The sequence below is a fragment of the Diceros bicornis genome, chromosome 37 (genome assembly GCF_020826845.1).
Source record: "Diceros bicornis minor isolate mBicDic1 chromosome 37, mDicBic1.mat.cur, whole genome shotgun sequence".
Taxonomy (NCBI): Eukaryota; Metazoa; Chordata; class Mammalia; order Perissodactyla; family Rhinocerotidae; genus Diceros; species Diceros bicornis.
This window is the reverse complement of record NC_080776.1, coordinates 9,342,765-9,365,931: the sequence shown is the minus strand read 5'-3', so window position 1 is coordinate 9,365,931 and position 23,167 is coordinate 9,342,765. Positions and strand designations below refer to the sequence as shown.

The 23,167-nt window shown below is 54.8% G+C and overlaps 1 protein-coding gene and 1 long non-coding RNA gene across 2 annotated transcripts; one reads left to right on the top strand and one right to left on the bottom strand.

Moving 5' to 3' along the window:
* Positions 1–292: 292 nt before the first annotated feature.
* On the top strand, positions 293–2,602 carry CFAP65 (cilia and flagella associated protein 65). The gene is made up of 2 exons (XM_058533025.1): positions 293–451; positions 2,354–2,602. Exons 1-2 carry the CDS (start codon positions 293–295, stop codon positions 2,600–2,602), a joined length of 408 nt encoding a protein of 135 aa, XP_058389008.1.
* An 18,805-nt stretch (positions 2,603–21,407) lies between these two features.
* On the bottom strand, positions 21,408–22,946 carry LOC131399043 (uncharacterized). Its single transcript, XR_009217055.1, has 3 exons — positions 22,815–22,946; positions 22,344–22,423; positions 21,408–21,773 (listed from the first exon to the last, which is right to left on the bottom strand). It is a non-coding gene; the product is annotated as an uncharacterized LOC131399043 (long non-coding RNA).
* Between the last annotated feature and the right edge of the window lie 221 nt (positions 22,947–23,167).

Genomic DNA, 23,167 nt, shown 5'->3' with positions numbered 1-23,167 from the left:
GTCCCCAAGTCCCTCTTCTAAGTGCCTTTCCTGAATGGAGAGTCTCTAGGCTCCCAGGCAAAGCCGTGCATCTCGTATTCAGGCTGGTTCCTCATGGGGCCACCTCACACCTGTTGCCAGAGCTCCAAGGCAGGCGCTCCTCCGTGATAATGATGGCCAGGGAGAGTCTTCTCCATCGGCCTCTCTTTTTCAAGTCTTTCTTGTCTCGCCTCTGGTCTCTTCCCAGCTCCAAAGTGGCAGGAACTCCTGGCTAGCCAGAGTACTACCCTTGGATTTGTGTTCCAGGTGCCAGATGCTCACCCAGGCAGCCCCCCTCAAGAGGATTAGGGACAGCGGGGACTCCACCATGAACTCCGGATCATGCCTAAGTGCCAGCACGATGGCCATTCCCACCATCGCTGGCAGCAGCGCGGCCATGAGTGCCTGCAGCAGCAGTAGCATCAGTGCCCGTGTAAGGAGGCGTCCAGGGCCGTGGAGCAGGGCGCAGCAGGGCTAGGGTGCGAGAGGGGTGGCAGGGCAGGGGGGTGGGAATCTGAGAGGACCTGAGTCTCCTGTCTACACCCCAGCACGAGACCCTGCATAGATTGAGCACCAGGCTGACTGGAGCAGTGGTAGCAGTGACAGTGGCCGTAATGGGGAGGAGAACTCAAGGGTGGTGATTGAGTATCCAGGAGTTCTCTCTTCCCACAGAAAGCTCTTCTGGTCTTGACCACTAGGACTTTGTGCTGGACCAATGCGTGGATGTTGCTTACTTTTTGCAGCTCTGGGGGTTCTCTGTATGTGACAGCGCAGGGGTGGGGAGTGGGGGCGGTGACTGGAGGTGTGACTACGGGATACGACTTTGTGTTTGGTGCGGCGTGTGTCTGTGTTGTGTGTGGATTCTCATGTCTCCTTGGGTGTGCTGGTGGGTGCATTTGCTGCCCTGGGGACCAGGGGTCATCTCACCCCTCCATCTGTGCCATTTTGGGCCTGTTTGCTCTCAGATTCACACACTGCCCTGCCCTGCTCTGCTGTGAGCGGGCTGGAGATTGAAAAGTGGGAGGAATGGAGAAGCCCGGGTATTTCTCTTCTCCCTCTCTGCTTTTGACAGTGTCTCCATCAGCAGCTGCGTCTCCCTGTGAATCCAGTCCCCAACAGAGAGGCCTCTGGGCTCTGAGAACCCCATCCTGTCCCCTAACCTAGATGTGGTAGCACCTTCTTGATGTTGCTAACTTCGGGGTTACTTTACTCTCCCCTGGTTGTGCATTAAATTCCTTGTTTTGAACACCCAGAGTGGCTTCTGTTTTTCTGGTTGGACCTGACTGATGCACCAACTGGTGTTTATAATAAATTACCCTCGCTCCCCCACGTTGCCCTTTCTCCATAGGCAAATAAAATACTGTATTGGCCATCTGACACTGTAAATATTGAAACCGAGAGTGTGAGCTCCAAGAAGGAAGGGATTTGTCAGTCTTGTTCACCATTATAGTCCTGGCACCAGCACAGTGTCTGGTGTATAATAGGTAGTCAACAAATATTTGTTGAACGGATGAATACGTCCTTATGTTATGTAACTGTATAAAGGCGATACTTGGTCAAAGATAAAATAAGATGGCAGTGAGTTGAGCATTCATAGCAATGACTGTGGTAGGAAGAGGTACCTGGTTCACTCTCCTGTGTTCACCATGCCGTCCTAGGGGTTCCCGTGCCCCTCATCAAATAGAGAGGGGTTAGGGATCAGCCCACAAAAGGATGTTCCATTATAGACGGGAAGCACTGGCACATTGCACCTTTAGCATCCTCAGGAGCAGTGCTTGGAGGGGCCCCAAAGTCAGGGCCTGGGGTGGGGTTGGTTGCAGGCAAATCGACTCCCTGCTCTGCTCCACCAGCCAGATGAGGGATGGGAGAGGGAATGGTGGCGTGTCTGTGTGGTCTGGAAAAGTGCCTGGGATAGAGCACTCCAGCTAGGAGAGGCTGCTGTAGTGAAGGGCCAGGACAGGGAGAAAAAGGAGGAGGAGGCAGCACCCGAGGGGAGCGGTCCCTGAGGGTGCGCTGAGGAACAGAACAGGCAGACTAAGACTGCTAAGTGTGCCGGATGGAATGGCCAGATGGGGTGGCCCAGGGAAGGCTTCAGGGGCAGGGTCGCAGGGAATCTAATTGGAAAACCATTCCAGTGACCTTGGAAGAGGTAATAGCCAACTCGAGGGCCTGCCTGCTCCTCACCTTCTCTCTCCAGACCATCCCCCAGGGGCAAGGGGTGATGTAATTCGTTACTTTCTGGAGGTGGGGAGATCTTTGCCCCTTCTCTGGGTGTTTGACTCAGACCTCACTAATGCATCCTTCCTTCTCCCCCTTCTCTCTGCCAACTGAACAGCCTGCCAGCTCCATGGACACTCAGATATGCTTCCCAGAGAAGCAGGACAAAGTGAGGAAGAGAGTCATCTGGGGCATTGAGGTGGCTGAGGAGCTGCAGTGGAAAGGCTGGGAGCTAGGGAAGGAGATCACCAAGAACCTCGTTCTGAAAAATCTCTCCTGGAAAATCCAGAAGATGAAGTACAGGTACCAGTGGGCGGGGTCAGAGACCCAGCGCCCGAGCCCTCAAGCCCCCAAAGCAGGCACTTAAAAAAAAACAAACTTTTAAAATGTTATGTAAAATCAGAAGAGTGTACAAGACATGTACGGTTTGGATAATTATTGAAAGTGGAACCATGCGACCAGGTTGAATAATGGAATAATAACAGTGTCTGAAGCCCACCTTCTCCCATTACATGCCCCGCCCCTATTGGAACACCTTCCCTTCCCATAAAGGTACCCACCATCCTCACTATCATGATAATGATGTCCTTGCTTTTCTCAAATAGATTAACCACCTATATTTGCGTCCCTAAATGATATAATTTAATTTTACCTTCTTACGAACTTTAGATAAGTGGAATAATATGGTATACTTTTGTCATTCTTTTATTTTGCTCAATTATGTTTGAAGACTCATCCATGTGCAGCTATAGTTCATCCTTTTTAATTGCAGTATAATATTCCAACATATGCTTATATTATAATGTGTTCATTCATTCCTCTGTTGAGGGACGTTTGGGTTGTTTCCAGTTTGGGACTGTTATCAACAATCATGTATGCATCTCCCCTTGCACAAGTACAAGCGTGTTTCCAGGGTAGATACATAGGAGGAGAATTGCTGTGACTTAGAACATGTACGTATTTGCTTTGCGTAGCTAAAGTACCTATTTTCCAAAGTACCCGTATCCGTTTATATTCCCACCAGCCACATATGCGTTCTCATTCCTCCACATCTTTACCAACAATTGTTATTGTCACGATTTAAAATTTTTGCCAAAATGATAATTTGTTGTGGTTTTAATTTGCATTTCCCTGATTACTGATACAGTTGGGTGTCTTTTTGTATGTTATTGAATGTGAATGTGCATGTGTTAATGTTTGTGAAATTCCTGCTTAAGTCTGTCCCCATTTTTCTACTAGATCATCTTTTTTTTTTTTTTTTCTTTTTTTATTAGGAGTTCTTATCCTGGGTACCAATCCTTTGTCAGTTATGTGTTGTAAATATCTTCTCCCACCTTGTTGCTTATCCTTTCCTCTCTTGATGTCTTTTGAAGAAAAGTTCTTCATTTCAAAGGAATCAAATGTATTGATCTTTTTATTTTATGGTTGATAATTTTTTGTCTTGCTTAAGAAGTCCTTCTCTACCCCTCCCTGGGTCATGATATTCTCCCACAGTATCTTCTAAAACCTTTATAATTTTGCCTTTCATATTTGTCTTTTATTTATATGGAACTGAATTTTGTGAATGGTTTGAAGTAGGGATCCAATGACATTTTTTCCTCAACCAAATGTCCGATTGTCCCAACACCATCTATTGAAAAGTTCATACTGTCTGTGGTGATCTCCCCCACCGCTGATGTATGGCGAGTGTCCGTATATGTGTGGGGCCATTTCTGAGCTCTCTATTTTGTCTCCTTGCTCTACCGCTCTCTCCCTGAGTCAGTATCATTCTGAACTAACTATTAGAGCTTATAGTGAAGCTTGATACATGGTAGTGTAAGTCCTCCAACTTCGTTCTTATTCGATTGTCTTGGCTATTCTTGGCCCTTTGAACTTTCATATAAATCTTCAAATCAGCTTACACATAAAAAACTTTTTGAGATTTTGATTGGGATTTAATTGAATTTGGGGAGAATTGACATTATTAAAAATTGAGTCTTTCAATTCAGGAGACTGGTGTATCTTGATATTTATTTAGGTGTTCTTCCATATCTCTCAATAAAGTGTAAAATTTTCTCCAGAGGTGTCTTACGTATCTTTAGTTAGCTTTATTCCCAAGTATTTATATTTTTGATGATGTTATATATGGTATCTCTTAAAGTTGTTTCATTTTCTGCATGTTCCTATTTTTTTAGAAAGTCATTTTTTTGTGTGTGAGGAAGATCACCCCTGAGCTAAAATCTGATGCCGATCCTCCTCTTTTTTTTTTTCTGCGAGGAAGATTGGCCCTGAGCTAACATTTGTGCTCGTCTTCCTCTACTTTATATGGGACGCCACTACAGCATGGCGTGACAAGTGGTGCATTGGTGTGCGCCAGGATCCGAACCTGCGAACCCCGGGCCGCCGAAACGGAGCATGTGCACTTAACCGCTTGCGCCACTGGGCCGGCCCCCAGGAAGTCATTTTTTATGTGGATGTCTTGTGCATAACCTTATTGTGTCCAGCAACCTTGATACATCCTCTCATTAATTCTAATCATTTGTTTGTCAATCTTCTTTTCCATGTACACATTTATATTTTATACGGAAATGGCATTTTTCTTTCTTCCTTTCCAATCCTTATACCTTTTCTTTCTTGATCTTTCCTTGTTGTTAAACAGAAGTGGTTATAGAAGCCGGCCTTGTTTTATTCACGATCTCAAAGTGAAAGATTCCAATGTTTCACCGTTAATTTGGGTGTTTCCTGTAGTTGTTTTGTTCTGTTTTGTCTTTTTAGACTGTATCAGGTTAAGGAAATTCCCTTCTATTCCTAGGTTGCTGAGAGTTTTTCTCATAAATATATGTTGAAGTTTATCTAATATTTTTCTTTATTGAAATGATCATTTAATTTTTCCTCTCTTAAATTGTTAATATGGTGGATTACATTAACTGATTTTTCTAAACCTAAATATTCCTAGGATAAGCCCAACTTGGGCATGATTGAGTATCCTTTCTAGATATTGCTAAATTCTTTTGGCCAATATTTCGTTTGTGGGTGAGATTGGCCTGTAATTTTTGTTTCCTCTCTTGGCTCCTGCCTCTGTCAGGATTTGGTAACAATGTTATGATGGATTCACAGAATATGTTGGGCAGTGGTTCCTCATTTTATATTATCGGGAAATTAAGGCTGGAATTATTTTTTTATCAAATGCTTGTTAGGACTTACTGTGAAGTCATCCAGCCTAGTGTTTTTTGTGGGAAGATTTTTGACTACTTATTCAATTTCTTTGATCATTTTTAGGTAGGGTGGCCGTAAGATTTATTGTATAATTCTTGAGTCAGTTTTGCTAAGTTATACTTTCCTAGGAATGTATTTCTTTCATCTAAAGTTTAACATTTATTGGTACAGACTTATTGGCAATATCTTATTAATATTTGTGAAGTCTGCAGGATCTGTGGTTTGGACCCATCCTGGAGCCCTTGGAAAGGCATCCCCAGTACCTCTGTTCTCAGCCTTGGTTTTTCCCAGCTAAGCGCTCAGGCACTAGGTCACATCAAGGAGCCTTCCCCACCCCCGTCCCTGCTGACCCCCACGTGCACCAGAGGTACCAGTGCTGCTTCCTCGCAGCGCATCTATTCATTCAGTGCTCTGACATCCTGAAGTGAAGGGCTGCCAGAAAAGTTGTAGGATGAGGGAGACAGGTCCTCCTGTGACAGAATCCCCTTGTTTCCCCCTCCATAGTCCTAAGGACCCAGCCCCCTCAGCTTTCCAGGGTCTTCCCTAACCTTTCTCCTCGTTCTAGTTTTCTGAGCGATGATCCTGAATTGCTTATCTCCTGGCTCTCTCCCGCAGGCCCCCCAAGACTAAGTTCTTCTTCACGGTCATCCCTCAGCCTATCTTCCTGAGCCCGGGCATAACCCTCACGCTCCCCATCATCTTCCGGCCTCTGGAGGAGGTAAGGTCTGCCACGGCGAGCAGAGAGCAGGGAGGGACACAGGCACAGTGACCTTGGAACAGGAGGCAGGGCAGAGCAGCAAGGAGCTCCCACACACACACAGCCTGCCAGCTGGAGGAAAAACTCCAGCTTGGGAAGCCCTGGAGGGGCTCAGACCCTAAACTCACTAGACAGAGGGGGTTCCCAGTTGGATGTTGGAGGTTAAACGCTGTGCTACTGAATCAGCCCTCAGAAAGCCCTAGATTCCTTGGCCTCTTCCTACTCTCAAAACATTCCCCCAAATATGTTGTTCCTCACAAAAGAGGCCCCATATCTCTGAGACCAAGACAGTGTTGGAGCATAGGTAACTGACCCTCTCCTCAGAGACTGAGATGGAGGGCCATGGCCCAGCCCATCCCTCAGTGGTTGTGCTGGGGAGATGGCCAAGGGCTAGAGTGGGATGTGTCGTCCCTGAGTCCCACCCAGGTACCACTGACCAGGGACTCCCTCTGCCCGCCACCCCCCGCACTGCAGAAGGAGTACATGGACCAGCTGTGGTTTGAGAAAGCAGAGGGGATGTTCTGTGTGGACCTGAGGGCCACCCTGCCTTGCCACAATCTGACCTGCCCACCATTCCTGCAGTTGCCCATGTGTGCCGTGGGGGACACGGCCGAGGCCTGGTTCTGCCTGGACAATGTGGGGTGAGAGGAGTGGCTGAGGCTCAGAAGTGTGCAGAGCGGGAACCATGAGGAGGGTTCCTGGGAGCGGGAGAGACTGGTGTGTCTGGAGGGGGCAGGGGGTGGGGGGAGTAGAGAGGGCTGCCCAGCATCTCCATCTTTCTAAAGCAAGGGCAGTGGTGAGAATGAGCCCGGTGGCTCTGACCTGCACCCCCCTCCAGGGACCTGCCCACCTTCTTCAGCTGGGACTTCCCCAGCCCGTTCCAGATGCTGCCCACCACGGGGCTGCTGGAGCCAGGCCAGGCCTGCCAGATCAAGGTGACCATTCAGCCCCTTATGGCGATCATCTATGAAGTTCCAGCCACGTGCTGGTACGGGGAGGGCAGCAAGCAGAAGAGCAGCATCCAGCTGCAGGCTGTGGGTGAGGCCCGAGCTCTCACCTGTCCCCAGGGCTCACCTGTGCACCTCCCTGGGTCTCAAAGCCTCACTGTGCCACCTACCCCACCTGCCACCCTGGCCTGCCCCCCATGGGACCTCCGGCAGCTTCCTGCCCTCCCCCCGCCCTCAGGCTTTGCCTTTTCTTTGCCCTCCTTGGTGTCACAGGCCAATGTTTCCCTGGGGACCCCTGCTTTCTTCGAGGGGCTGTTCAGCAGGGGCCGCAGGGGCCCTGGTGGGTTTCTCCTCAAGACCTCCCATCTCTGCCCCAGCCAAATGCGCCCAGCTGCTGGTGAGCATAAAGCAGAAGCGACCAGAGGACCAGGATGTCGAAGGCTTCCAGAAAGTGCTGCACTTTGGCTCCGTGGCTGTGGGCTGCACTGCCAAGAGGCAGATCAAGCTGTATAACCCGTCGGTGGTATGCGACCTGTGTATGTGGGGGGGGGCAGAACAACCCCGAGGGACTGTTCAGTCAGGGGCCACAGGGCTGGGTGCTCCGAAAACCCACCGCCTTTACAGCATACCTCTTTCTCTTCATACCCTTGGTCCCATGCCTCACGTAACCTATGTCTGTTGATACACACGTGTGTCAACAGGTGTCCCCCTCTCCTCTCAGCTGGAGGCTGGACTGGGGTATGGCTTGACCCCCAGAGCAACCCCAAGAGCAGCTCTAAGATTGTCCTGACTCCAGGACCCCAGCTATCCTTTATGTATCCTTTCTTTGGGAAAAGAAAAGCGTGCCCCCTCTGGGTGGTCCCAGTGCAGGGCACACAGCTTGGTCCCTTCCTTCCTCCTGGTGGACGTGGCCTCACCCCACACTCAAAGCTGACAAGTGGGGTGCAGGCTGGATGCCAGCTGCCCTCACTCCCTGAGTGGGGCACCTCTATAATGGCAGACTGCCCCACCCTGTGACCTGACCCTTCCTGCCCCCACCTGGCCCCACAGGTGAGCGCCCCCTTCAGGATCGAAATGGCCTCAGACACACTGGCCAAAGACCAGGCCTTCTCGTGCCCCACGGCCCATGGCATCGTGCCCCCAGGAGAGAAGAGATGGGTGTCGGTGTTCTTCCACCCCGAGACCCTGGACGTCAGAACTATGGACTACTTGTCCATCATGCCCTCTGGCTGTGCCTCCCAAACCCTGCTCCAAGTCGTTGGTTTCTGTAGAGGTACTGGCAACCCCAGGACACTGCAGTCCCCAGGAGCAGCCCACACTTAGGATGGGAAGTGCTCCTTGCCTGCTCCTAAGAGCCGGATGCCTCCTTGCCCTTCAGCCTGGGTGTCTGCTGCCCCCTAGTGGGCTCAGTGAGGAATCAGTTGCAGACACCTGGAGATGATGTTGCCACCCTCGCCCCTGGTGATGCTGGAGTTCTGCTCAGGCCACTGGGGCTCCTGGCCTTTCCAGCCTCCCATCTCCTGGCAGCACCACCTCCCATGAGTTGGACCCTTTTTGAGATATCCTTGGGGAGGCTGGTACCCCAGCCCCACCCAGGTGGCAGGGCCCACTCACGGGGACCGCATCTCCTACGCCCAGGTCCTGATGTGTCCCTGCAGCACTACTGCGTCAACTTCAGCTGGGTCAACCTCGGGGAGCGCTCTGAGCAGCCCTTGTGGATTGAGAACAAGTCGGACTGTACGGCCCACTTCCAGTTTGCCATTGACTGCCAGGAAAGTGTCTTCAGCATCAGACCTACCTTTGGGACACTGGTGGGCAAGGCCCGCGTGACCCTGCACTGTGCCTTCCAGCCCACTCACCCCATCATCTACTTCCGGCGGGTGGCCTGTCTCATCCACCACCAGGTGAGAGGTGGGAGACAGGGGAGGAGGGGCTCCCCTAGGAGCTGGAGGGGCCCCTCTGAGGCCTAATGATGAAGGCAGTGCTTGATGCTCACTCTCTTGTGTTCTGGAACTTCTGGGGCTGTCTGCCTGGATCATCTCCTCCAGGGCCCCAGCCTAGCTTTTGGAGAGAGAGCATGGGCGGGGCACATGAAGCCCAGTCTGGGCCAGGTGGATATGTCCATCTTGCCCTCACTGCTGCCAGGCCAGGGACTGTTCTGCTGCTGCTGCTGCTGCTGCTGCTGCTGGGCTGGGAAGAGGGGGGATTGGATCTCACCCCACACAGCATGTGCAGGGCAGAGAGCCTTGAAGCGAGGACCCCAACCCAGGCTCCTGGGCAAGGTGGTACAAATGGTGCCCTAGCCAGCTGGTGCCTGGCCAATGTGGCGAGTGGGGTCTGAAATCTAGCTGCTCATGGACAAATGTCATAGGACCCGCTGTTCCTGGACCTGCTCGGGACCTGCCACTCAGACAGCACCAAGCCTGCCATTCTGAAGCCTCAGCACCTCACCTGGTACCGCACACACTTGGTACGGGGCCTAACGCTCTACCCTCCTGACATCCTGGGCATCATGCTGCACGAGAAGAAGTTGGAGCAGGATAGGAGCGGGGCCCTCATGATTCCCACTGAGGTATGGTGACCCCTCTGGATCCCCCGGAGGCAGGCTACCTTCCCCAGGTGCATGCTTTCTTCTCTAGCAATTCTTGGGCAGTCCCGTGCCGCCATTAGTAGTTGGGGGTGACCTGTGTGGAGCTCTTGTAGCCTTTTCCAGAAAGTAGCCTGCAGATCAAGGGCAGCGGCAGGGGAATGGCAGTTGGTCTCTCCCCACGCAGGACCTGGAGGACACGCCAGCCCCGCAGTATCCCCTCATCCCCCCCATGGCTGAGTACTTCTTCGACGGCACCAATGACATGGCCATCTTCCCCCCGCCCGTCAGCATAGAGCCTGTCGAGGTGGATTTTGGTGCCTGTCCTGGGCCCGAGGACCCCAGCCCTGTCCCCCTGTGCCTGGTGAACCACACCAAGGGCAAGATCACCGTGGTCTGGACGCGCAGGTCCGACTGCCCCTTCTGGGTGACCCCAGACACCTGTGATGTGCCCCCGCTCAAGTCCACGGCCGGGCGCCTCCACTTCCGGCCGCCTTACCCCAACACCCTCTACGCCGTGGAGCTCGAAGCCTTCGCTGTCTATAAGGTGTGTGCAGGCAGACGAAATGGGGGGAGACAGGGTCTCTGGCCTGGAGCCTGAATGGCAGGGTGGGGTTGGAGGGGGTGACGGATGGCTGCAGTAGGATCCTTCCTCTCTGCCAGGCTCTTCTCCTTGGCTGGACGGCGGCCTTACTGGTTTATCTTCTCCCAGCCTCAAGGCAGGCAGGCCTGCCTTGGCTGGGGGGCTTCTTGGCCCATCTGATTATGTCTCATTCATATGTGGCCTCCCACACCCTCCAGAGGGAGGACTCAGCTAGGGTCAAGCCCTTTGGGAAAATTTGGTGCACAGGGAGTAGCTCCCTGAGGCTCCTGGCTAGAAGGACTCCTGGCTTTTCTCTAGTCCTTGAAGCAGGAAGTGGTCCCTCTAGAAGAGCCGTGAGCAGGATCCATATCGTGGGGGACAGAGTCAGGGGCACCGGTGATTAGGCGTGTGCGGGAGGGGCTTCTAGCACAACTTCTGTTTGCCAGGGAATCAGAGCACAGGCTGTCCCCAGCCTAGGACACATCAGTTCTGCCCTTTCCCTCCCTTCTCAGCTCTGCCTACCCTGCTATTCTCTCCCACTGGCCCGGGTCCAGGGGCCAAGAGAAGAGTAGAGCAGTGCAGTCAAGATCAGAGTCCCTTACCAGCTGTGTGACCCTGGGCAAGTCCCTTAATGCCTCTGAGCCCTGGTCTTTTCATCTACAAACTTGGGGTCATGTCCGAACTTTCAAGAAGGCTTTCCAAAGCTGAGTCTTGCATTACCTCTGTTCCAATTCCTTGGCAGTGGGGGAATGGGGAGGTTTGTAGGAATAAGATGGTGGACACCTGGCTTGGCTGGGGCTGAGCCCGTCAGATTTTCAGGCTACAGGCTCTAGCCCTATGCTGTCGGATACGGCGGCCACCAGCCCCAGCTGGCTACTGAGCACGTGGAGTGTGGCTGGTCCAAACTGAGATGTGCTATGAGCATAAGAGACACGCCAGATTTCCACTACTTAGCGCGAAAAGCGTGCAAAATATCTCACACGTCACTTATATATTGATTATGTGTTGAAATGATAAGATTTTGGATCTATTGGGTTAAATAAAACATATTATTGAAACTAATTCCCCATGTTTCACTGTGTGACTGTGGCTGCTGGAACATTTGAAATGACGTCTGCGGCTTGCATCTGTGGCTCGCGTTCTGTTTCCATTGGCTGGCGCTTCTCTAGGCGCATTCCTGCAGGATGAATGTGGCTTTCACATCCCAGCCCCAGCCTCGTCCCGGGCTGTCGTGAGGATTATGGAGCATGTTTGCCGAGTGCTCAGTGCACGGCTGTGATGACTGTTGTTCCCTGCCCTGTCTTCCCAGGGCCCCAGGCAGGACTCTCGCAGTACAGGGGGGCAAGTTGGGGAGCCCCCAAGGTCGGACGCAGGGTCCTGAGCTTGTCTGTGGGTCTGGCCCCTGCAGGTGCTGCAGAGCTACAGTAATATCGAGGAGGACTGCACCGTGTGCCCGTCCTGGTGCCTGACGCTCCGGGCTCGAGGCCACAGCTACTACCCCAGCTTGGAGCACCGCGTCCCCCAGTATTCCCTGGATGCCCCCAAGGTAGCGGCAGTGGGGGGTGGGACGGGGAAGCCTGGCTTCCGCTCTTCCCTCTCTGATGGCCTCAGGAACACATCCCACCACCCTCCCCGGTCGTCCCACCCTCCCCACCGCCAGCCCCGGGGCTCTGGGCCAGTGGAGGACTCTCTCTGGGGCCTCAGCACTGGGCCTGGGGAGAGTCTGGGGCTTGGACTGCTGGCTCCTCCCTGCTCCATCTGAAATACTCTCTGGTCCTCTCACACTGAGCTTAAAACTCTCCAGTCCCTTCATTTGTCCTGTTTACTGAGCACCTGCTGTGCCCCAAGTTCTGGACTAGGCCCAAGGGATACGACCACGCACACCATGAGCCCCTGCCTTGGGGGACCGCCGAGGCCTGCAGGGGTCACAGAGCTGGCCCCTTGGCCTAGCCCCTTCTCAGGGAGTCGTAATTCCCAGGCCTCTCTGGAGGGCCCCTGGTGGCCCTGGCTGACCCGAGCAGCAGGATGACATAGGGCTTAAAGCACAGACCCTGGAACCAGACAGCCACGTTCCAATTCTGGTTTCTCCCTTGATGCCTCTTTCCAACTTCTGGTACTATTGTCAGGCTTTTCATCAGTGTTTTTTTTTTTGGTAAGGAAGATTGGCCCTGAGCTAACATCTGTGCCAATCTTCCTCTATTCTACATGTGGGACGCCTGCCACAGTACGGCTTGATAAGCAGCGGGTAGGTCTGTGCCCGGGATCCAAACCCGTGAACCCCGGGCAGAGTGCGCGAACTTAACCACTACGCCACCGGGCTGTCCCCTCATGTCTTTGCTACCCTTGTGCCTCGTATTGCTGGAAAGGTGCCACTTTGGGACCATGTGCTTGGGGGCGATCTTGCTCCTCCCACCAGCTACACTTCTGCCCTCTAGTCCCAAACCTACTCCACCCGCAAGATTCAGCTCAGGGCACCCCTTCCTGAGGCCCTCCCTGACAGCACAGGGTTCCCCTCACCGACCCCCCATCCCTTTCCCTTGACCAGTTCCTCCCAGAGGTCTGTGGCCTCTCCTGCAGTCCAGCAGATTCTGGGCCCATGTCGCCCCCTCGCCGTCTCACACAGTGCACATTTTACCCCAGCTGGATGGGTGGGGCGCCCTGGGCAGTGATTCCAGGCCTCGTGTTTCCTAGCCTGCTCAGCTCTCAGCCTGGCACTGGCCACACTGAGATGCTGATGGAGTGGTTGGAAGCTGGGCTTGTGAGGGCTTTCCCTTTCTCAAAGGGGGTTTCCCCTCAGCCACCTGCATGAGAATCGTCTAGAAGGGGCTGCTTACCCCAGAGCTTCTGGACCAGGATCTCTGAAAGCGGGTTCTCCAAAGGATGATTTGAGGGCACGCTAAAATGCCACAATTTCTACTTAACCTTGAGAAGGATCTCAGAAGCTGGAGTTTCCCAGAGCCAGGTCCTGGGGCCACCCCCTCTCACTGTCTGGAAGTCTCTGGAGGACAGAAGCATTTTTTGGTGCGAGGCTATGGCCTCCCACCGTTCCCTGCTCCCAGGGCCTTGGCTGGAGTGTGTGGAGGCATCTTGGATCTCCTTGCAGATGGCCCCACCTGAGCCCACACAGACTGCCCTGACTGTGTGTATGGGGAATGGGGGGAGGCATAGATCTGAGCTTGGGTCCCTCTTCTCTCGCACCCCAGCTATTTCCTGCAGTGTCCCCCGGCGACCCCTCCTACCGCAGCCTGCTCCTGGTCAACAAAGGCTCCATGCTCCTCACCTTCAGCCTGGCCCCCAAAAGCAGCTCAGACATCTCCCTGCGGCCCAGCTCAGGCCTCGTGGCCCCTGGGGCCCACCAGATCTTCCTCGTCTGTACCTACCCCAAGGGCAACGCCTGGAAGCAGCACACGTTCTACTTGCAGTTCAATTTTGGCCCCCAGTATCTCAAGGTGGGAGGCAGGGGAAGGGGACTGGGTCCTTGGGAGTGGGCCGTAGTCTGGGGCTTCCTTTTTCAAAACCACATTCTGGGGTTGGCCTCTAACACTCCCCTACAGCAGCCGAGGGGCCGCTTCTCCTTCAGGAAGTGGCAGAGCAGGGGGAGGACCCCTTGGCCACATTTGTGAATAGCTCTCCCAGCCCTCAGGGCCCTGCCCGTCCACCTCAGGGGGTCTGGGACAAGGAAAAGGGCGCAGAGGTCCCAAAGGAAGGAGCAGGGGCAATGCAAGACTCGTATCTGCAGGAGGTAGAGGGGTGTGTGGGGCCAGGCCATGGAAAGGGTCCAGAGTGGTGGACCCGTGCCTGCCCCGTAAGATGGTCTGTACATCCTCTCTCGGTCCCTGAGTTCTTTCCAAGAACCATCTTCTGGGTCAGTCGCTACTTACTCTGCCTTTGGCAGAAGCTGCCCAGGCCCCGGCTGGCAGAGGGCCTCTTGCTGCCCTCTCCAAGGGGGAAAAGCTGCCCCTCTGTGGCTTCCTGGACGTGTGGTGGAGCCAGGGCTGTGGGGTAAGGTCAGGGCACTGCCCTCCCTCCTCTGGCCCCAGGAGGTGAGCATGCAGAGCCGGGAGGAGCCACTGCAGCTGAGGCTGGACGCTGGCAGAAGCATCTTCTTCAAGCCCACCTGGGTGGGCTGCTGCTCCACCAGCCTCTCCACCTGCCGCAACCCCTCGCGTCTGCCCCTGGAGTTTGAGTGGAGGGTCTCCCAGCAGCACCGAAAGATGCTGGCCGTCCAGCCTGCCAGGGGGCTCATCCAGCCCAACGAGAGCCTCGTGAGTGCCCTGCCCCACTGCCAAGGGCTGGAGGGAAGGGTCCCCGTCATCCTCACTGTCACCATCATCTCTTACTCACGCCTCTCAGGGTCCAGGCTTACTGTGTGACCCCAACCACTCAATCCTAGTCACCTCCCCCAGCCTTGTGAGGAGGTACCACTGTTACCATCATCAGTTTACAAAGAGTTGAGACTTAGAGAAGAAAACGCCACTTACTAAGATTATAAATTAGGAGGCCCAGAGCTGGGACTTGAACTAGGGTTTCTAATGCCAGTGTTCGGGGGAGAGTCCACTCTCCATCCATAGGCCCCACAGCTGTGAGATCACTAGGGGGTAGTTTGGAGCAGCTGGATTTGGGGCCAAATGGGTGGCTATCATTAAGGAGTGAGAAAGGGGACTTCTAGAGGCCCAGTAGCAGCCTGGAGGGGGACACGGGCTGGGACCCACACTAGCAGACCCCCATCCCTAGAGGGCCTTATAGACTAGTTGGGGAGGCCAAGCTTGGGCCCAGAACCAGCAACGCCTGGTGTCTGTAAGAACCCAGGGGAAATAATCAGCGAGGTGAGAGACCACACAGGCTCTGGAGTCAGCCATGAGAGTCCACACCCCAGCCCCCTCTAGGCGCCTCACCAGCTGTGTGACCTTGGGCTGGTTACCCCACTTCTCTGAGTGTCCACTTTCTCCTCAGAAAACGAGGCACTAAAATAATACCACTTAGCTCGTGGGGATAAAAGATTGAGGGGCTTAGGGAGATAATGTAATATGTGATGTGTGTGAAGTGCCTGGCACAGGGCAGACACTCAGAAAGGGTCACCATAGCTGGATATCCTGTAATCGGACCTCAGATGGCTAGGAGCCTGGCCGGGGTGGTTCCTGGAGACCCCCATGCAGGGATAATTTCTGTGACCCCAGACGCTGACATGGACCTTCAGCCCTCTGGAGGAGACCAAGTACCTGTTCCAAGTGGGGCTGTGGGTCTGGGAAGGCGGCCTGCCCCCAAACACCAACCCCCCCGCCACCACCCACTACATGCTCCGGCTGGTGGGCATGGGCATCACCAGCAGCCTCTCTGTGAGTGGGAGAGCCCTGAAGGGTGGGGGTGGGAACAGTGGCCGGGGCACAGGTGGGAGGGAAGACCCCAGGGTGCCCGACTCCAAGAGGTAGAGGATGGGAGCCCTCTGGCCCTCCTGCCCGCACCCTGGACCTGCCCTTCCTGGGGATTCTCTGAGGCCAGGGGTGGGAAAGCTGGCACCGTGGGCCTGGGGGAGCCCCCGAGCCTGGGCTGGCTGAGTCTGGCCCTCAGGCCAAGGAAAAGGAGCTGGACTTCGGGAACATGCTGGTGAACAGCAAGCAGTCCAGGCTGCTGGTGCTCCTAAACGCCGGCAGCTGCACGCTCCACTACCGCCTCTTCCTGCAGCAGCGCAGCCCCGAGCTCGTCGGCGACGGTACCCTCGGTACCCTGGGCCGGGACTGGGGCCAGGGAGGCGGGCCGTGAGGGGCACTGGTTCAGACTGGTTGACCAGACCCTGGTTTGGGGGCCGGCAGAGCACTTGGTGCTTGCCACTTTCTAGATGCGTGGCATTGGGCGGGTGACTGTCCTCTCTGAGCCTTAACTTCCTCGTCTGTAAAACGGGGCTATGGTGGCACCCACCTCGCGGGGCTGCCAGGTGGAACAAAGGGCTTAGCAGGTTCCAGTGACGCAGAGACAGGTCCCCTCTGTCTTGGTCTGGGAGGAGAGACTCTGCTCCCTACTTTCTAGCTCAGGGCCTGCTCTCCTGCCAGTGCTCTTCTGGCCCGGGGGAGGGTATTTGGGAAGGAGCAGGAGGAGAGGCTGGCCTCCCTGGCCTGCACTGAGGGCCTCCTCTGCCCTGACCCCACCTGGGTCATCCCTGAGCAGCTCTGCAGCTGGACCGTACAGAGGGGAGCGTGCCAGCCCGGTCCCAGGACACCATCTGCCTGACCGCCTGTCCCAAATTCCAGGCCCAGTTCTCCTGGACCATCAGCTACTCTCTCCTCTCCCACAGAGGTACTGGGCCATCTGACACAGAGACTGAGGACCAACGAGGAGAGGGGGAGGGCTGTGGGAGCAGGACTTGGGGTGGGAGGATGCTGAGGGTCCAGACAGAGCTAGCAGAGTGCGAGCGTGCTAGGGTGTGCCTTTGTCTGATGTGCATGCCTTTTTCCACCCACATCTGTCTGTGGGGGTGTCTGTGTCTGTGTGTGCTTGAGCTCTGGAGGACTCAACATGAAGAGCTTGGAGCTGTGCTAATTTATTGTGGGATCTTAGATCCTCAGCTACCCTGGGGCTCAGCCTTCTCCGTAAAATGGAGTTGTTACCAGCCTCCCCCAGTCCTGCTGGGAGGAATCCAGGCAGCACAGAAGAGCCACCGAGAGTGTGGGCTCGAGCCAGACTGCCTGGGGTTGGACCCCGGCCCCAGCGCTGATTAGCCATGTAACCTTAGCAAGTTGTTTAACCTCCCTGTGCCTCAATTTCCACATCTGTAAAATGGGGATATTAACGGTGTGCAGGCAAGAGAAAGGAAGTACTGAGACATGCTACCACATGGATGAACCTTGAAAACATTACACCAAGTGAAAGAAGCCAGGCACAAAAAGCCACATATGTATGACACCATTTAAGTGACACGTCCAGAATAGGCAAATCTCTAGAGACGGAAAGTAGATTCGTGGTTGCCAGAGATGAGGGGAGGGGTGGATGGAGAGTGACAGCTACTTGGTACCAGGTTTCTTTTTGGGGTGTTGAAAATGGTCTAAAATTAGATAGTGGTGTTGGTTGCACAACTCTGTGAATATATGAAAAACCACTGAATTGTGCACATTAAAAGGGTTAATTTTATGGTGTATAAATGATATCTCAATAAAGCTGTTAGTAAGAATTACTAGTTTGAAAACAAATCATGGTGGACATTCAATACACTGATGTGTGGGAAGCACTTAGGACAAGGCCTGGCATGGAAAAAGCATCAGTCAAGGGTCAGCCGTTGTCGGAAGCATCCCGGAGCCTGGGAGACACCTGCTGCTCCTGACCAGGGTCCTGGGACAGGGGGCCCGGGGGTCCTGCACCCTCAGCCTGCACGCCCCGCTCCGGGAGGTGAGCTTGCTCTCCTCTTCCACATCCCTTTCCCCCAGATAACAAGGTTGGGGAGAAGCAGGAGCTGTGTCACGTGTCCCTGATGGCCGTGTACCCCTTACTGTCCATCCTGGATGCCTGCTCCATGGGCAGCGCCGAGGGCATCACCCGGAAGCACCTGTGGCGCCTCTTCTCCCTGGACATGCTCAACAGTTACTTGGAGCGCGACCCCATGCCCTGCGAGCTCACCTACAAGGTGCCCACCCGGCACAGGTGAGCTGGGCCTGGGGAGGGGCAGGGCCCATCTGGAGATGTTCTTGGGGCTTTCTGCCCACACCCCAGCACCAGGAGCTGTCCAAGAAGTGGCTCCCTATCTCCCCCCAACTTCTTGCCCATCCCTGGAGGGGCCTGGAGAAGGCAGGGATTGACTGGAGGTCGGAAGTGCCAGCCCACCCCTACCCCTGAGTCCCAGATTCTCCAATTCCCACCTGGAGGGAGATGAGTGCCAAGCCAGCCACCCCTGGGAGGGCCCCATCCTGTCACCATCCCTGTCTCTGAACCCGCTTCTCTGCTCCACACAGCACAAGCCAGATCCCCCACGTCTTCACCCCTCTGAAGCTCGACTTCAATTTTGGGGCAGCACCGATAGAGGCCCCACCTTCTGTGGTGCTCCTGGTCCTGAAGAACAGCGGAGTGGTGCCCCTGGACTGGTATGGCTGGCTGGAGGGGGATGCGAGGGGGCCCAGGAGGCAGGTGCTGGAGGCTTTCTCTTGCTGATGGTAGGCTTGGCTGCATGGTGTCTGTGAAGAGCGGGACCCCCCAGTGATGGGGTGTGGAAGCCAGGGTGGGACCGGGCTTGCCCAGCAGGACACCGGAGCTGTCACTGGCTGAGACGCATCAATGGTCTCAGCAGTGGTGGAATCATCCTGATGAAGACTGGCACGTTCATCTTCATAGCTTCATGAACAAGAAACATCCATTGAGCATCTGCTGCATGCCAGGCACTGTGCTAGGCCCTGGGGCACCCCTGATGGAGCCCTGGCCCAGGGGGACTGGGCCTGCATGAGGGCGAGTTGAAGGTCTCTGGTGAGGAACGACAGGGATCTGCTGCCACCGAGTAGGTGTCGGGGAGGATGGCCTGGCTGAGTGAAGCCGTGTGGGGCTACGGGAAGGGTGAAGGCTGGCCCCGGGGCGGGCTGCACTTCTCCAGTCACAAGGGGCCCAGGCCCGGAGACCTGAGCCTGCCATGCCTCGCCCTTCCTGTGCTGCACTTTCCTCCCCCTGGAGCCCCAAACTTGTGCCCAGCGAACATCCCGTTTCCACACCAGGGCTTTTTCTTGTTCTTCCTCCCTGCCTCCACCACGCCCCTTGATTTCCTAGTTAACTTCTTTTTGATGACTTCCAACTTCACTTGGCTAAAGGGAGGTGAGGAAGATGTGTCCCGATCTGGGTCAGGCCTGGGAGAGAGAGCCGGGGGCCCAGCCTGGGCGTGACCGTGGGAGGATGAGAGTGAAAATACACAGGCAGGGGCATCTGTGGTCTCAGGAACCCTCCTGCCTGAGCAGAGTCTTAGGGTGTGTGGGGGTGAAGCTGGAGTGGGGCTGCATCGTCGGGGTACAGTGGCCCCCCCTTACTGTCTGGATTGCCCGGCCCCTCCGTGTGGTGGAGGTGCCTGGGGAAGCTGGTTTCTTAGGTGGCTCCTGTCTGAGAAGTGCGAGGACTGTGAGTAACAGGCCTCCGGGCCCTGAATGACTGAGGAGGCTTGGCAGGCAGGGCTGCTGGCCAGGCGGGGCCGGATCCACCATTCACTGGGCTCTGAGTGGCCAGGAGCCAGGCCCTACAGGGCTCGGGGGCGGGGGCAGGGAAAGCGGCGTTGGCCTGCATCCTGGCATGCAGCAGGGTATTTTGGTGGGTTGTACGTGTGTGTGTTTGTGTAGGAGCAAGCCAGCTCACACTCTCGGTGGAGAGGGTCCAGGTGGCTGGAAACCGAGGCGAGAGGAAAGCCAGGCAGGGTGCCCACTGAGCTGAGCCGTCCGTCAGGAGACCATCTGAGGTTCAGGAAGGCAGTCCGTGCTCCTTCCAGAATTCTGAGCACAGGCAACCTTCCTTGGAAGGCTGGACTCTCCTGGCTTTTTGTGTTGTTGTGTTTCCTTTCAGTTTCTTAGAAGGCTATTTTTGAAAATTCGAGCCGGTCTCTGCTGAGCTCATAAAGAACAGACTGAAGGTTTTATTCCTGCCAAGACCAGTAAGAAACGGGGAGTGTGGACTCTTGGCCTGGAGGCAGCAGCAGGCAGGACGGAGTGAGAGCCCCAAGTGGGAGGGGGCCCACCGGGGGAAATAGGGCACCAGAAGGCCGCCCAACCCCCTCCAAGCCTTCTCCTCTGATGCCTCTGCTCTCGGCCCAGGGAGAGGTCAGGTCTCGCATTTAAGGGGAGATTCCTTACAGATGTCAGATATGCTGGTTAACGTCATTTGTTCCCTCATACACTCATTAAGTCATTGGCTAAACATTTGCTGGGGGCTTCCTAGGCAGGGGCTCAGGCTCGGCCTTCAGAATAGAAGTGAGAAGGAGCCCAGGCCCTGGCCTCCAGGTATGGCAGGGGTCTCAGGGCAGACCAACCTTTTGGCACAGGGTGATGTCTGCTGTGAAGGTGTGGGCAGCCCTCAAGGCCACTTCACTCCATTTTGCAATTGATGGTGGGGGGCATACCAAAAAGGCTTCCTGGAGGAAGCTACAACTAAGCTAGACCTGCAGCCTCAGGAGAAGAGAAAGAGAGGCTGTGAAGAGCCTTCCAGACAGAGGGCCTGGCATGAACATGGGTAAGAGAAAAGGGCACAGCGTGGCTGGAGCGTTGATCAGGGGGAGGGAAGGGCCTGGGATGCGGCTGGGGAGGCAGGCCGGGGCCAATGCATGCGGGGCCTCGGAATCCTTCTCCTTCTAGGAGTGTGGTCTTCTTCCTGAGGGCATCGATGGGATGGGGGGCAAAGACATGGTCTACTTTCAAGACCTGTCACTCTGGTCTGGGGCGCGGGGTGTGGAGAGAGGAATGGGTCAGCGGCTTGAGGCAGGGGGACAGGTGTGGAGGCTGCTGCAGTCCCCAGATGGGGTACCACGCTAGAAAAGGCAAGGGGGTCGGGATTATTTGGAGGGAGACTGGGTGAGGACCACAAAGGAAACAGAGGTATTGAAACTACCCAGATGACCCTAAAGGAGCGAGATCTCCGGTTTTGCCACTGATCCGTATCCCCAGATAAAACGACCTGTAACAAGTCAACAATACAAGGGTGATGGGAGAAAAGTAAGAGATGGCTAGCTCCCCCTCCAAGCCCACTCGGAGGGGATGACGAGGGATCAGCATGTGCTCTGCTCTCAGCCTCGTACAACGTACAGACACACGGATGCGGCTACAGGGTTACTCTGTTTCCCTCGCATTTTTTTTCTTACAGTAATGGCACGAAACTATACATATTACTTCCTGCTCAGCATTATATCAATAACATTTTCATTCCGCATTATACCAATAACATTCCCTTCAGATCAATGCAGATCAATCCATACAGATTTCAATCATTCTTTTTAATAGTTGCATAATATTCTCTAATATGAATGGACCTTAAGTTATTAAACCACTCCTTTACTGGATGACATTAGCCAGTGCTTTGTTTTGTTTTGTTTTGTTTTGTTTTTTGCCACTACAAACAAAGCTGTAATAACATCCATGGATGTGTGTGTGTGAGTGTGTGTGCGCGCGCACACATGCATGCATTTATTCTCGCAGGTTCCCCAAAATGGAATTCTTGAGTCAAAGGGCATATACATTTTTTATTCTAATAGTTGCTCCCAAAGTTCCTACAACAAAAGGTGGCAGCAGCTCCTTCTCTCCCTTCCCATGTTGGAGGGGGTCTCTTCTCTCTAAACTCACCGGCTTTGAGTGTAACCATTTTTCGCGTTTCCGACGTGAACATAACGTAAGATTGATTCGAGGGGATTTCGACTCGCATTTCTCCAACTCATCGAGCCTTCTCAGATGTCTTGGCCATTTTCTTTTCCCCTTCTGGCTGCTCCCTGTTCATATCTGCTGCCCAGTTTGAGGCCAGTTCTGTGCCATCTCTCTGAGAGTGAGGGGGTCTCCTTTTCAGATTGTGACCCTGGGACCCCTCTGTCACTTGTGTTGTCAGCTATTTAGAGTGCAGTGTCTACTTTACTACAACATGAGGAATTTCAGGGGCATTAATTCTCTGCCCAGCCTTGCTTTAAATTCCAGAGTGCCAGCCCTCCTGGAGCATCTGTTCTCTGCCCTGTGCCCAAGCTGGGCGGACACCCTCCCTCTCTGGGCCCCTGGCTGGTGCTGTGGGCGTTCCTAGACACCTCAAATGGCTATTCCTAAGAGCTTTGTCACAGAAACCCCTCCAGGGTTAGTGGCCAGCTCAAAGTGACCCACATATACAAGCCACCCCCTCGGGTGCCCCTTGGCACCCACAATCAGAGGCCCAGTCTCCACTTCCCGTTTAGTCACCACAGCCCTGCTTCTGTTCCCAGGTTTTGAGGCCATTATGGAATGAGAATCCACAACAGCCACATTTGCTCAGCCATGCATGGGAGAGCTTGCCAAATGGGGGCATGAAGTGGGGGGAGCGTGGAGGAGCCCTCCATCCATCCCATCCAGGGCTCAAAGCTCCCACCTCTCTGTTTTGACTGAGAGACTCCTCCCTCCTCTTCCAGGGCCTTCCTCTTCCCGAGTGACCAGCAGATCGACCTGGAGCTGTGGGCAGAGCAAGCAGAGTTTGACGCCACCGAGCTGCATCAAATGCGCGTGCTGGACAATTGCATATTCTCCATCAGCCCCAAGGCCGGGAGCTTGAGTCCCGGGCAGGAGCGGATGGTGGAGTTCAAATACAGGTGCTCCCCCACCACCCACCCTGCACTTCCGGTCCTGGAGACCCCGTTTCCCCTGGCTCCTGGACGAGCCTGGCCTTGCACTGTGTGACTCTAGGAGTCCCTGAGTGGCCACCACCCCGGGAGGACCCCACCTTCCCACCTGCAGGGGAGGTTTAATTCCCCTCCTGCTCCATCCCAACTCAGGGGTCTCCACATGCTCCCAAAGGCTAGCCAGCTCAAAGCCACAAGCGTGCCATGACCATTTGTTCTCCCACCTGTACCACAGCTCCATAGCTCATCTCGGACTTGTCTCCTCTCTTCCAGCCACGTGTTCATCGGCACTGATCGCCTCCCGGTGCTCTTCAAGGTGTCCCATGGCCGGGAGATCCTGGTGAGGCCCCAGCACCCTGGTCCTGTCCTGGGCAACCAAGACACCGAGCCCCCCGGGGAGCTGGGGTCCAGATCTCTCTGCTAGGTGCTTCTGTTCCTCCTGGGAAGGATGCTACTCATGGGCTTTCTATTTCCAGCTGAATTTCGTAGGTGTGACAGTGAAGCCAGAGCAGAAGTACGTGCATTTCACCTCCACTAGCCACCAGTTCATCCCGGTCCCCATCGGCGACCCACTGCC

Coding starts and splice junctions, on each gene's coding strand:
- CFAP65 (XM_058533025.1), top strand. CDS start 293: ATGCTCACCCAGGCAGCCCCCCTCAAGAGGATTAGGGACAGCGGGGAC. Junction 452..2,353: donor GCAGTAGCATCAGTGCCCGT/GTAAGGAGGCGT, acceptor CCAACTGAACAG/CCTGCCAGCTCCATGGACAC.